Source organism: Chinchilla lanigera, unplaced genomic scaffold (assembly GCF_000276665.1).
Source record: "Chinchilla lanigera isolate Chin_1 unplaced genomic scaffold, ChiLan1.0 scaffold00046, whole genome shotgun sequence".
NCBI classification, from domain to species: Eukaryota; Metazoa; Chordata; class Mammalia; order Rodentia; family Chinchillidae; genus Chinchilla; species Chinchilla lanigera.
The window spans coordinates 15,837,912-15,852,081 of NW_004955447.1; the positions used below are offsets into that span (position 1 = coordinate 15,837,912).

The following is a 14,170-nucleotide window of genomic DNA, read 5'->3' on the forward strand; positions in this document are numbered from 1 at the left end:
ATGAGGTGTTTGAGCAGTAACCTACAAGAGCTGAGGAATGAGTCTTGCAGATACCTCGGTATAAGAGCTTATTTTTAATTTATTTTACATTCATAACCATCCATCAAAAATATTTGTTAATAGTATAATTAGAAACCAGGAAGGACGGCTTCAGATGGGAGTGATTAAAAGAGCTAAAGTTAGAAAGTCGGCCAAACAAAGGCTGAGGTGGGGACGTGACAAGTTACAAATATTTTGAAGGTTGTAAACACCGCAAGAGCGGGGAGAGGTTAGTGGAAGTCACCACCAACCCTGGAGAGGGTAAGATGCAGTGTTCTACATTAGACAGGAAAAATTCAAATTAATGTTCAGGAAGGGCTATCTTTTGACAAAACGAACTTGCTGCAGCCTTCTAGGGAAAGAAAGATTTAACTGTTTCTTTCTAAGTCACAGTGACATTCCTAATCAATTTTTTGCCCTGAAGTTTAAAGCTTCTCATAGCCCTACGAGCCTCAGGTTCTTAGATGCATCTACTGGTAACTCTGGTGTACTCTCCCAAGAGGAAAGGAAAGAAATAGGGTCGTCCTGGGTTTTCCAAAAGAGAGAGGCCTTTTTCCCTCCTGGGAGGTTATGCTTTATTATTATTATTGCTTTATGAAATCCAGAGCCCAGTGAATCAGGCAGGAAATGGCATTGCAGTTGGGTGCAGAATGGGAATCTTTAACTTTTTTTGCATCTACCAGGTGATGTCTCACATACGGCCTGGCTTGTTGGGCTAAAAACGGTAGCCCTGTGGTTGTAGGGAAACTGGGAAGTATTGTCTGATTTTGGAATCCCAGTTTTGTTCGATCATGTAAGACAATGTGCTTCTGAATGTGCTTCATCTAGGGGAGGGTGTTACAGAGACCCACGATGCGGGGTGGGTGGACTCAGGGCCGCCCAACTTTTGCAATCGCTCCTACACTGACTGAAGACTGTCATCTAAGCCTTTCATTCATTTCTGATGTTCTCCAAGGTTCTTACTCTCTGACAAATGTATCCTGTGGGAGTTTAGATGAGAATTAAATGGTGAATATGGTTGCTGCTTAGTAGTGGGGCATTAGATGAAATTAGGAGAGAGAAAGAAAGGAGAAATTGAAAAACTGAAAAGAGTAGAAGATAGATTTAAAGCCAGGGTGTGTTCCATTTTACTTTTCTGGGTACTAGAAAATCAACCTGATGTGTGATAGGCCAGCATTGCCATAACAGACCTTTATGGTAAAACTGACACCCCACCTGCAACTGCCTGTCGGGACCAGGCCAGTTTCGCTTTCGTATGGAGTAGAGAAACCAGCCAAGTGCCCCAGACCAGTGAGAGTGTCCTGCTCCTGATTTCCGTGCCTTCATTCAGATCGGTCCATTGTGGGACCGCCTCAGAGTAAAGCATTTTTAACCATACATGGCATTAGGCAAAAGGGATGTGTGGATGTGACCAGAGACACATTTTTAATTGTGTCCAACAGCAGTCTATTTATGATTCCATCATCATACTATAACTTCATTACTCAACTCCCGAGGTTGAGGCTCTTTATGGAGTAAGCAGATGTGTGCCGGTGAAACTCACAGACTTTTTTCCTGCAGTTTTATAAAAGGTACCAACCCGGCCCTTGTTAATCAGTTGGTTCTCTGAGAAGAATTTTTTTGGAAGCATGAGGTCACCACAGATGTAGAAGAGATCTTGTGTGCTGAAACCTAATACACACACGGTTCTGTTTGTAGTGTATCCACAGGGACCTCGCGGCTCGGAATATCCTCTTGTCGGACAAGAACGTGGTCAAAATCTGTGACTTTGGCTTGGCCCGAGACATCTATAAAGACCCGGATTATGTTAGAAAAGGAGATGTAAGTTTCAAAGATGAATCTGTGTTGTGTTGCAGGATTCAGACCCCTCATAGCAAGCTTCAGGGCCTGTGTTTGGGAACAAAGAATGTGTTTTTTTTTGTTCCTACAGATACTTGTTAATTTGGGTTCTTATTCCTTGTCTTCCACTCCCTTAGGCCCGCCTCCCTTTGAAATGGATGGCCCCAGAAACAATTTTTGACAGAGTGTACACAATTCAGAGTGATGTGTGGTCTTTCGGTGTTTTGCTGTGGGAAATATTTTCCTTAGGTAAGATGCTTCTCTTTGTCCCTTTGTCCAGATTCCACGTAGGATAGTAAAAGTTGACCTCCACTATGTCTTTTCCTGTCCTCTATTTCACCTCAGAAAGTAGTATTTCTTAGAAACTTTGCATTGCAAAATCTAGAAGGAAAAAGCAGGTACATAGATAATAAGGATGTGCAAGAATCAGTCTCAGAGCTTTCTACAAAAGATCAAATCACATAATGTCCCTTCCTTGTTTTATTCTAGGTGCTTCTCCATATCCTGGGGTAAAGATTGATGAGGAATTTTGTAGGCGATTGAAAGAAGGAACTAGAATGAGGTCCCCTGATTATACCACACCAGAAATGTAAGACTTTAAAAAAATGCTCTTCTGTTCTCCGTCTTTGCTCACAAATTCTTCCTTCCTTGAGAGCTTTCTGTTACGTATACTTCTTTATGGTTTGGTTTGTGTCCTACTTTTCCCCTGCAGCCTTCCTTGGTAATTTCAAGCACAGAGTCATTGTTTCTTGAAGCAATAGCCAGTGATTCTCCCTACCAAGTATCTTGTTTTTATTAGATGTTAATGTGTCATTAATGTGTTAATGTATCTCGTTTTTATTAGATGTTAATGGCCATGTACTTGAACTTCCCAGGGTAGATCTCTGTGCATGCCTATTTAGCTTCAGGGCTCATGATTGCTCTGTATAAATGTTCACCACCCATGTGCTTACTTTGAGTATCAGATCCGGGAGGATAGAGGCAGTTAATGAAATCAGTGCTTTGCTTCTCAAGGTACCAGACGATGCTTGACTGCTGGCATGAGGAGCCCAACCAGAGACCCACGTTTTCAGAGTTGGTGGAGCACTTGGGGAATCTTCTGCAGGCGAATGCTCAGCAGGTCTGTAAACCTTAGTCTGAGAAGCGTCTACAAAGAGTATAAGAACCTGTGTCTAAGAACTCTCACAGCTTGAATACTGTCCTGGCCACCATGCTGTCCTTTTGGACACTGAATAAGGAGCCCAAGTCTTCCAGATCCAAGCAAACAATGCTATTCTTAAGCTGAGAGTTTGGCTTACAGCCTGGGAGTAGACTGCTCCTGCGCATGACTACTATCTTTTTGGTCTAATACTCTTCTGAAGTTAAAAAAGCAAACAAACAAAAAGCCTGGCTGATTCACACCATATCAACAATGGAAAACATTTCTAGGAATTATTAAATAAATTCTGCAGGCAAAAATATATCTGAACTGTGCAGAATAGATGTTTCTCCCCTCCTTGGTTAAATCTCAGGGCTCCATGATTTTCCTATCACGTGAAGCTGTACCCTTAACCAGCAAGTTAACCTCAGTCAGCATCTCCTACTACTGTGGAGGCCAATTTCTTCTTTCTTTTCCTGTCAACAGCTGGGGACAATGGGTTGAATATGTTTTTGTTTTTTTTTTTTTTTTACCAATAAATCTTATAAACATTTAAATGTGTCAGATTACCCCTTCTTTTTTTCTTCAAAAATAATGTTAAATTGTGCCACCTCTTCTCAAAAGGCCCATCCTTTGTTTTTAAGTTGTTTATTGCTTTTCTGTAGACTGTCATCCATTCCCTCCATTGCCCTGAGATGCGCAGGCTCACATCGACGCTGTGGCCTTCGTGGGGCCCGGCTCCTGTGGAAGGGTCGTCGGGAGAAGTGGTTTCTTGGCTCCCAGTAGCTCTGTGTGTCTGGTTGTTTCATCCAGGACCGCGGCCTCCTTGGTCTTCACAGGAAGCGTACTTCCTGTGGTCCCCTTCCCCACCTCATTTATCTGAGTTTCTCTAATTTACCTTCATGCATGCGTCCCTTTCAAGTGTTCTTTTGTTTTTGACAGACCACTTTCAACATTGTCTTCAAGACCTATGTTCAGGTTCAAAAGCAATGCACCTCATAGCCAAGAAGCCCCTGTGGTCTTTGTTTTCACGAAAAGACTCTTGAAGGACCAAAGCCCTTAACAATGGTCTGTGTTTATTGTTTCAGGATGGCAAAGACTACATTGTTCTTCCAATATCAGAGACTTTGAGCATGGAGGAGGATTCGGGACTCTCTCTGCCTACCTCACCTGTTTCCTGTACGGAGGAAGAGGAAGTGTGTGACCCCAAATTCCATTATGACAACACAGCAGGAATCAGGTACTGTATAGAGCCGGCATCCCCTCGGGGGGCTTCAGGGCCATCTCAGGGAGAGGGGGAGGGAAGGGAAGGCATTTTGTAAAGTTGCCATGTCCCACGTCCTCCTAACGTGAGCCCTGAGTCGCGTGTAAAGGGAGCTGCTCCTTGAGGAGCTCGGGGGAGGTGAGCTGCGTCCCATCTGCGGCTCATGTTGCTGCCGCGGCTCTTCCTCCAAGAATTCTCAGCCCTGCAGCTGCAAATAGCTGGCATGCCACAGTGAGTTCATCTCAAGAAAAACAGGCCAGTCTTTACAGAGACATCTGTATTGAAATTATGCCCCTGTACACTTTTATTAATGGGAATTAAGTAGCTTTGGAGAGATTCAGGAAGGAAGAGTTCTGTGCACATCTGAAAACACACGGCTCTCTGGTGAGGACGCAGCGTGCCGCAGAGCTGTGTCCTGAATTAGACGAGACCAGTCTCAGAAGCTCCTCTCAAGTCTGATCCTCCGCATTTTGTTTGCCTAGTGGGACATCTGGGCTTACTTGAAGCTCACGCCCTACCGTGCCGGCCTGATCTGTGAAGGGTTCTGAAGGCAGCTTGCTTTTCTGCCTCTCCCAGCACCTGTGCCTAGGGAAAGAGTGATCTGCTGTCCTACAGTGTGATACTAAGATTGCCTTCCCTATGCCTGGGGCTTCTTCGCTTTGCTTTGGTGCTTTCCTCCTCTGGCTGAGCCCCGCTGACATCGCAGGTCTGGCCCGGCCTCCTCAGAGTACTGAGGCTGCAAGAAGGGTGAGGGGCTCTCGAATGTGTCTTGGCCCTTGGCCAGAGTGCCACAAAACCGTGCAGGCTGAGGAGACACGGGGCAGTCGCCCCGTGGGAACCTGCGGGATGAGAGAGGAAAGCAAGCTCTTAGATGCCAACAAGAGAGCTGCCCATTCATTGATGCCAAGAATATTCGGGCTTTTTTGAAGAACGCTTCTATATTATCAGATTTTGCCCCAGGAGAATTCTAGTCTGGTGGGGGAGAAACTGGGACCTGTTTTGGGGTAGGTGCTGAACATGAGGCTGGGCTGGACCTTGTGGGGCACTGCAGTGTGGTGGGTAAAGATCCAGGCCCTAGAGTCAGATAGAAGTGGGTGGGGCTTCCTGGTCTGTGGTTTAGCAGCCGTGCGGCAGGTTACAAACCCTCCGAGCTCTCAGTGTCTTTATCTGTGAAGTGAGGCAAGGCCACGGGTGCTGTCTGAAACACTGGTTTAGAGAATTACGTAACACAATGCATACCTCAGGGACCGGCAGTTGAAAGCAGCTGCTAAAGGTGAGCTGCTGAGTGAGTTGCTCACAGTTATATTCCTGAGATGAAACCCATCCCTCCGATGCCTAACTCCAGGCTTTGCTCCAGCACCAAGGCGGGGGCCTCAGAGAGAGCGGGAGTCCTGGAATGAGACCACAGTTCCACTGTCACGGTTGGAAATTCCTACTTCCGGTTCACCTGGCCTTCTAGCGTGACCGTTATTCCCGCACCACTGTCATCTCTGTGTCCCTCATCAGAGAGCCACTTGATCGTGAGCTGTCCCCTCGTATCTCTGTGACCATGTAGAGTGAGGATCTAAGCTGGCAGCCTCTTGGCTCGCTGCAGGCTTTGCATATGTTGCTGAGCAGGAGACGAAGTCGTGTTTGAGTAACAGCAGGGCCACATGTGATGCTGGGTCTAAAGTGGGACTGCTAGCACTTAGCGCCAGACGCGTGGACAGATGCGATGCCACGCTGGCCTGGCTCCTGTTTCCTGTCTGAGTTTGGAACTGGTCGGTCCAGTCCAGTTTCTCTCCTAGCCAGCCATGTACTGAAAGCTAAAGTGGGAACTGGAGGCTTCTGTCTGCGTCCCTTCCTAACTGCCTCTGCTTTTTTTTTCCTCTTCATAAAAATAAAACTCACGAACACCCTGTTATCAGCTGGGTTCAAAGACAGGCAGAAGAGGCGTCTGCACTCTGCGTGCTTCGCTGCGGGGCTCTGCCCCTCTGAGGAGAGTGCAGTGTGCCCGGCTGCCTTTCAGGGGACGCATTCCATTCCCTGTCAGGTCCCCAGCCAAGGAGAAGAGCTGAGTCTTTCTCTCTTGGTTCAGTCTTATAGTTTTCAACTCCATTGCGTTATAAATGGAGCTGGACAGAGACCTCACTGCGGGAGCCAACCTCATGATTTGTTGTCCCTTTAAACCATTTTACAAGTATTTGTTCTGCGTTTATTTAGAGAAGAAGCTGCAAAGTGTGTGGGGAACAGGCCGCTTGGGTCTAGACTGGGCTTTTTCTCTGATTTTTCCTGTGGGTCAGTTCTGGCTCTAGGTTTGCATGCTTTCTGCGAGAACACACATTCACTGGACTCATCTCTCCCTGAGGGCAGTTTGGGGACCAACTGTCACTGCTTTATTAGTTCCCCTGGGTGTTTCACCTCCTACTCCAAGCAGCTTAGCGGAGATTTCTTTGCAGTTCTCTTGCGGAGTAAGCCTTTGGCATAGCCTTTCCGTCATTTTGGTTCATTGCTAAGTAAACACCCCTCAGACTGATGCCAAGGACGTGTGCTGGTTAGGTGTTCCTGGATTTGGCTCTGACATTAGACTGCTTGGAGTGGGACCCTCTGTTCTCCACCTTGTTCTCTTCCATCCCCACACTGCGAGGTCAGCTCTCACGGGGGCCAGGGACAGAGCTGTGCGCATACTGAGTGCTTATGAAGGACTTGAGCAGCCGTGGCTGCTGCTGTCTTCTTCCAAGGAAACAGTTTGGGTGATAGGAAAAGGAACCCTGCCTGTGCTTTGGGGTTCGCAGAGCTACTTTGAGTTCCAGTTCTACAGCTTATTAGCCATTTTCTCCTTGCGTCTGGGCTTCCTCGTCTCCATACGGAAGGTAGTAAGAACTCTTATTTCCTCGTGTTGTGAGGAGCAGATGCATCAACATCTGTGAAAATGCTTTGTTAACCGTGCAAGACCGTGCCACTTCTTAAGTTACTGGGTGCGGAATTCAAGGAACTGTCCTAAGGCAGCTGCCTCGGTGCCCAAGCCACTGACCCTGGGTGGTTCTGGGCCCAGACACCTGGCAAGCCCGTGGACACTCCCTTTCCGATCCCGTTGCCCGCTTTCTGCTAGATGAGTGTCATGTCTCCTCACTGGCTTCACAGGCCTCGGTCTTATCTCAAGCCAGAGTCAACTTTTTTTTTTATTTTAAAAAGTAAAAGAAGGACAACATAGCAGTAGAGGGATTCACCGAATTACAGACAAAGTGATAGAACATTATCAATGGTTGTTATTTTACCTATTGGTATCTTCAAGATAGTTTCTCAGGAAAACAAATAGACAAATAATAGTGAGTTACAGGCAAAAATGGCAGGAAATTATCAATGGTTGTTGTACTATACCTTGGTTTCTCCAAAGTGGTCTCTAGGGAAAACAAATAGAGCTATGAGTGATCAATCAACTAATCATTGACTATTCTCAGTGGTTGTTGTTGAAAACACATAGTAACAAACATACATCCATTTAGGAAATAGCATAGGAACAATACAAACATTACAGAGTTATGGACAGATTGGTAGGAAATCATCAGTGGCTGCTGCAATACATGTTGGCCTCCTCAAAGTGGTTTCTCAGGAAAACAAAGATAGGCAAGAAAGACCCAACAAGTAGTTACAGCCCAAGGGTTGCAAGAAATAACGGATTACCTCCTCATGAGTGACTCCCCTCACTGAGGTGTGACGGTTGGATCAACTTTCTAAAGAGCTGGCCCTCCCATGCCACTGTCTTTCCGTGGCTCCTCATTACCCTCGAAATAATGATGCAAGCGTTCTAGTTGTGTGACTTTGGGTAAGTTCTGTGCCTCAGTTCTTGATTTGAAAAGTCGGCACGGTAACACCACTCCTGGAGAGGAGATGCCCTTGTGAAGATGCCTTGCAGTAATCGTGGAAGAGCATTCAGCCCGGTACCTGACACATGCTGACGTCTCAATAAGGGCTTCTGAGTAGGTGAAAGGATGACTGTTGACTATAGTAAGAGCTGTTTTTGATAAGCACTACTTTCAGGAGCTGGAATTAGGAAAAAATGGGCTTTGGCTGCTCCCTGTGTATCCTGTCCTATTTCTTTTGGGGCTTGCTCAGTGAGGATGTCACCTGTAAGATCACTTTCTCCTCCATGAGGGAGGGAGCCGGCCTCCAGGAGAAGGGGAGGGAGACCCCGCTTGCTTTCTTGTCCGTTGGCCCCGCCTCTGTGCAGCGTGTTCTGGAAGGCTGCCTGCAGCAAGGAGCATGCTGGGTCAGAGTGAAGAGAGTGTTAGCTGGCCCCGTGGGCCCTTCTGGTGGAAAGGACCCCCCTCTTTCCACTTGGGCTCTAAGTGGCTTTGCTGTGGTGGCCCAGGCTTACCCAAGGCCACGTGTCAGGGAGTGAACATCCTCCCGAGAAGAGGTGATTTGCTGTCTGAAAAGTTTCCCTGTGTGCACCCTGAAAGGAACGTGTACATTCTGGACTTCAGAAGAGGAAGACAAGCCTTGGTTGGTAGAGCATTACTCTTCCGAGGAACACGAAGGCCCACATTTGCCGTCTCTCCTTCTTCCCAGGAGCCCTGTTGGCTGGAGAGAAATATCTGTTGCCAGTACATTTTTCAGTGGAGTAGTAGAGGCACAGAACTACACGTGGCTTCCTCAAGTTTATACAGTCAGTGATAGAGCCTAAAATATACAAACTATCTTGAGATTCTCGAGTTACTGCCTTTTCCTGAGACAGGCAACTCTAGGGCTAAGTGGAGGGGACTGTGAGACTCAGTCTACCTTTCCTTCCGCATGCTAGACCTGTCTTACATGGAGGAGGGAGTTGTCTTCAGGTCACTGCTGGGGTGATCTTCTTTAGGGAGACCTATAGGTATTTCCTCCACTCGGTTTGATCTGTGAGCGCTATCCAGAACAGTTTTCTGGGAGATGGCCAGAAAGGTGGGAGGCGCCTGGTGATATACCCGGAGCTCAGTGGAAAACTTGCACAGTCAAGAGGCCGAGGAGATGGCAGCCAATCGCCCAGTCTGCTGTTGTTGTCTTCAGTCCAACCGTGAACCTCAGAAGCATGATTCAAAGGAGAGGGCCTCCTCCGCACTCCTCAGTGAGATTATACTTTTAAATGGACTTTGACAGGAAATGAAGCCTTCAGTGTGTGCTAGCAAAGAGAGACTTTTTTGTTTTGTTTTTCTTTTTCCAGAGGATGTTTTGAAGGTTGCTATTAAACTTGTGGTTGAAAGATAATGCACTTAGGTATCACTTGTGGTATCTGCAGCCAAATATACCGCCACTCAAATACAAATATTTGTTCTTTTGCAGTCAGTATCTGCAGAACAGTAAGCGAAAGAGTCGGCCAGTGAGTGTAAAAACATTTGAAGATATCCCATTGGAAGAACCAGAAGTAAAAGTAATCCTAGATGTAAGTACATCTTTTAAAAATAGTCTTAGAAATAATACCAAGGATGAAATACTAGCTAGATAAATATTAGCCTAAGCATTAGAGTCTTGGGGCCTCATTATAAGGCTGTCCTTGAGGGTATGTGCTGTGGGGTCATTATGGAGCTGGAGCTTTGGTTTTCCCATAAAAAAGAAGCCCTTGTCCAAGGCTCCGGATGGTCCAGCTTTCCTCCCTATTTCTCTACCTTTAGGCAAATGGTCACACTACAGAGAGGGCTGGAGAGGGATCTTCGGCTTCTTGGTACAGTCCTTTCCCCCGTGGCCTCGGTTTACTCCTAGGAAGTAGTCGCTTCCTTCGGTAGCTTGCACAGTTTTCAGCTATGATCCCTTTACCTTCCTCAGTGGGACATTGGAGGGAGTGTATTGTTTGATAGATGGGTTAAGAAATCAGTTTCATTAAATAGCTGCTCAGTGTCTGCCTCGGTCAACTGTGCCATCCCCTTGTGTCTTGAAAAGGACAACCAGACGGACAGTGGTATGGTTCTTGCATCGGAGGAGCTGAAAACTTTGGAAGACAGAACCAAATTAGCTCCGTCTTTTAGGTAAGACTTAGATAAATTATCAAAACAGTTTTCCGTAGGAATTTTTAGAAGCAACTAGAGACTTTCACTGCAGGTGCAGCTTTCCCTTCTGGTATCTTTGCTAGTTGCGAAGTTAGCATCCTAAAGTAGCAATCTAACAAAGAGCTGACACAAATCAAACAATGAAAGGAAGTGACAAGTCTGAAAATGTTCTGAAATAAATGAGGATTTGGTTAATTTTGGTGACCGAATGTATCAATGCAAGGGTGTCTCTGAGCATCCTTAGTAGGTGAGTAGTTTCTCTGGTGCTGACCAAACAACCAAGAGATTATTAGATGCGATCCCTAAAACTGTTGATAAGATTAAAATCTTTGTGGACTCTGAAGAATCCTCAAGTTGGTAATTAAATTGGTACTTCTGTGCATAAGAAGTGTGGTATGTAAATAGGTAAGTATCTACTTAGATAAAAGACTGAAATGTCACTGCCTGAATTATTAAGTACTTAATGATAGGAAAGTATTATATTTGTTTTTGAGCTTACTGTCCCTCATATGGCTTAGTAAGAATTTATTGTAGCTTTCAGTAGTTGTACCCACTGTCGACATAACAAAATTCATTAAAAAAAATCTATCTTTATAAAAATAATAGGAAGAAAGTAGCTATTTATTTGCTGTGGGATTCATTCTAGGTAAGAATAGAAAAGATTTTGGATCTTCATGTAATGTAACTGTTACATGAAATGAGAATACCTATGGGCTTTTGAGTGATGCTTGTACAATAATAATAACAATAATAGTACCATTGTATTATTTTATTGCTTTGTTTAAGGCCCAGTAGGAGAGCTAATCACATGTTTCATCTGTTGATTCAAAACATTTATTCAGCAACTACTGTGTGCCAGGCCCCATGCCACTGCCTAAGACACAAACTAATTTTAGAGGATTAGATTGAAAGAAAACTTGTATTTCTAGTTCTTTCAAATAATTTTTAAACCATATGTGAACACAGATTCAATAAAATCCCTTTTTGGTGCTTTTTAACATGAGCAGTTTGTAAAATACCTATAAAGGACAAAAGTCACCTTAGAATGACCTGAGAAAGTGTAAGTCCTTCATAAAAAGCAACACCCCCTGCATTTCTGATTTGGACGTGATTCCTATGCCTCTGAAAACAGTCTGCTGTTGCTGCTGAGTGATGGGGTGCTCGGTGCATCTGAGGAATGTGGTTTTGATGAATAAAAAGCAGTTTTTGACATGTCTGGCTTGACGTACATACGCTTCAAGTTAACTACTTTAAAGTTGCTCAAGAACTTCATCAACACCCCACACCGGTGGTAGCCCCCTCATTACACAGTGGGGCGAGCACAGTGAGCTCTCAGAACACCCTAGCTTCCTTGAATATCATGGAAGGATCTGTTGGTGCCTACCACAGTGTACAAGCTTGTTCGTGTGCAAGGCCATATAAATTTTCCGTGGGTTGAGCCTTTGCATCACTCAGCAGAGCTGCCTTTCATCTCGTCCCAGGCTTGAAAGACTTGGACCTGAGTAGAGGACTTATCTGCAGCTACTAATTTGTGCTGGTACCTGAGAATAGCCATTGTCTATGTAAACCTCCTATGCTGATCAGCGAAGGGGAGACGTAGGAGGCTGTGTCTGCGGGGAGATTACAGCCCGCTTGGAGCTGGGAATGGCTTGGGGTGAAAAGCCAAAGGACTGCCTTTCTCTTCCAACTCACTGGCTTGCTGTTTCTTTCCCAGTGGAATGGTGCCCAGCAAAAGCAGGGAGTCCGTGGCATCTGAAGGCTCCAACCAGACCAGCGGCTACCAGTCTGGGTATCACTCGGATGACACAGACACCACTGTGTACTCCAGCGAGGAGGCAGAACTTTTAAAGCTGGTGGAGGCTGCACAGCAGCCTGACTCTGGGACGGCACTGAGCTCTCCTCCTGTTTAAAAGGAGGCACCCACATACCCCACTCCCGGAAATCACATGAGAGGTGCTGCTCCGATTTTCAAGTGTTGTTCTTTCTACCACCAGGAAGTAGCCACATTTGATTTTCATTTCAGAAAAAGGACCTCAGACTCCAGGGAGCCAGTCCTCCAGGCATTTCCTGAGAAGATGCTTATGACCCAGGAATGTGTTTGTGTCTTCTTCCAGTGTTGACCTTATCCTTTTTTCATTCGTTCAGAAAGCCTGTGTAATGTGGGTCCCACCACGGGTTAGAACAAAAGACATTCAAGAAAAGGCTCCTTTCCCAAAGAGGTAGCCGTACCTGGGGAGTGGACACCTGTGTAGGACACGAAGGTGAACCAGGCAATGTAAGTGCTGGAGGTGTGGTAGACGGGACAGATGATAAGGCTGAGTCCACCTAAGAGGCTCTGGTGAGGACTTGGCACTGAGCCAAGTCTTAAGTGTGGGATCTGGACTGACACAAAGGAAAGCGCAGGCTTGCTTGGAGAGGGCACCGGAGCCTGCAGATGCATTGTGCTGCGGCTCCGGGGAGGTGGGCATGTGGCCTGTTAGGAAGTGTAAAGGCTGCAGACGCCGTTTCTGGTTTTAGAAGGTTGCGTGCTCTTTGCATTGGGCTCAAGTTGAGTTCCTCGGGCTGTTTCCGACTCCTAATGAGAGTTCCTTCCGGACCCTTACGTGTCTCCTGGCTGAGCCCCAGGAAGGAAATGATGCAGCTCTGGCTCCTTGTCTCCCAGGCTGATCCTTTATTCAGAGCACCACACAGAAAGGACATTCAGCCCTAGGCTCCTGGTTGGGTTGCAGAGTTCTGAGGGTCCACATCAGCTTCCGGTTCTCCGGATGAAGACCCCGTACCTGTGCCCAAGACTGAGAGCAGGAGTGCAGTGCCCTGCCGGGGCACAGCTTCGGAAGGATTGTACCTTTGTGTCCTTCCCTCACTGCCAGCCCGCTTTCCCCCTCAGCCCGGGTCAGTGTTGCAGTTATTTGGCCTCTGCACTCCAGAAAATGTGATTTGGTCTCTTCACTCTCTGAATATTAACCAGGTGTCAAAACTACCTTATAACCAAAGTAATAACAATGTCTATTGTATTATTTAGACTTTTAACATATAAAGCTATTTCTGCTGGTTTGTGCCCTGGTTCTTTTCTTTTTCCAGACAAGAAAATGTATTTTTCAATTGGTACCATAGTGTGAGATGCTGGGAACAATGGCTATAAAACATGCTATGGCACATATATTTATAGTCTGTTATGTAGAACAAATGTAATATATTACAGCCTTTTATTATATATAATGAACTTTGTACTATTCACATTTTGTATCAGTATTATGTAGCATAACAAAGACTGTAATGCTTTCAGCAGCTGATGTCATTTTATTAAAAAAATTGAAAAACTTGAAGGAATCTTTGTACAAGGCTATATTACTATGTCAATTCTCTCATTACTAAAACGGAGGAAGAATCAGACATAATTAAGGTTGATCTTCATTTCTACTTGTGCCCTTATTTCTTCTTATAAAGAATGTTTTTACAAAATGCTTATAAACTTTATAAACCAATAAATGTATTCAGAGTAAACAATATAATGGTATAGTATTATCACAACTTCCTTCTTGTTACAACTCTGTGATTATTTCTGCCTCCCTGTCTTCATCACACACATAATTCACACAGAAACACACTCTTGTGTTATTCTGAGCTCTTCTGAGATAGTGAACACACGGACTCAGAGATCCATGATTCTGTGTCCCTCCAGTGAACCTCATGCGTAGTAGAACACCCCACCACAAAACTGACAACTGAGAGGTCCTTTGACAGGTGCCCAGAGCCACAACGGCCCAGGGAAGCAAGGGGCAGATGTATGGTCTCTAGTGATATCTTACTCTGTTCTTACAGAGTCACAACAGCAGATCCATGATTGCCATGTTGTACAGTTCATTTTTGTGTGTGTTTTTTTTGGTTTTT

General features: G+C 45.5%; 1 protein-coding gene across 1 annotated transcript in view; it reads left to right on the plus strand.

Moving 5' to 3' along the window:
* Positions 1-13,791, plus strand: part of Kdr (kinase insert domain receptor) — a gene marked incomplete at its 5' end in the record, with an annotated part of 40,887 nt that extends 27,096 nt beyond the window's left edge. The window contains 8 exon segments of the mRNA XM_013518554.1: positions 1,738-1,860; positions 2,016-2,127; positions 2,368-2,467; positions 2,893-2,998; positions 4,105-4,256; positions 9,579-9,678; positions 10,173-10,258; positions 11,994-13,791. Of these exon segments, the coding sequence (XP_013374008.1) occupies positions 1,738-1,860; positions 2,016-2,127; positions 2,368-2,467; positions 2,893-2,998; positions 4,105-4,256; positions 9,579-9,678; positions 10,173-10,258; positions 11,994-12,189 (975 nt within the window).
* Between the last annotated feature and the right edge of the window lie 379 nt (positions 13,792-14,170).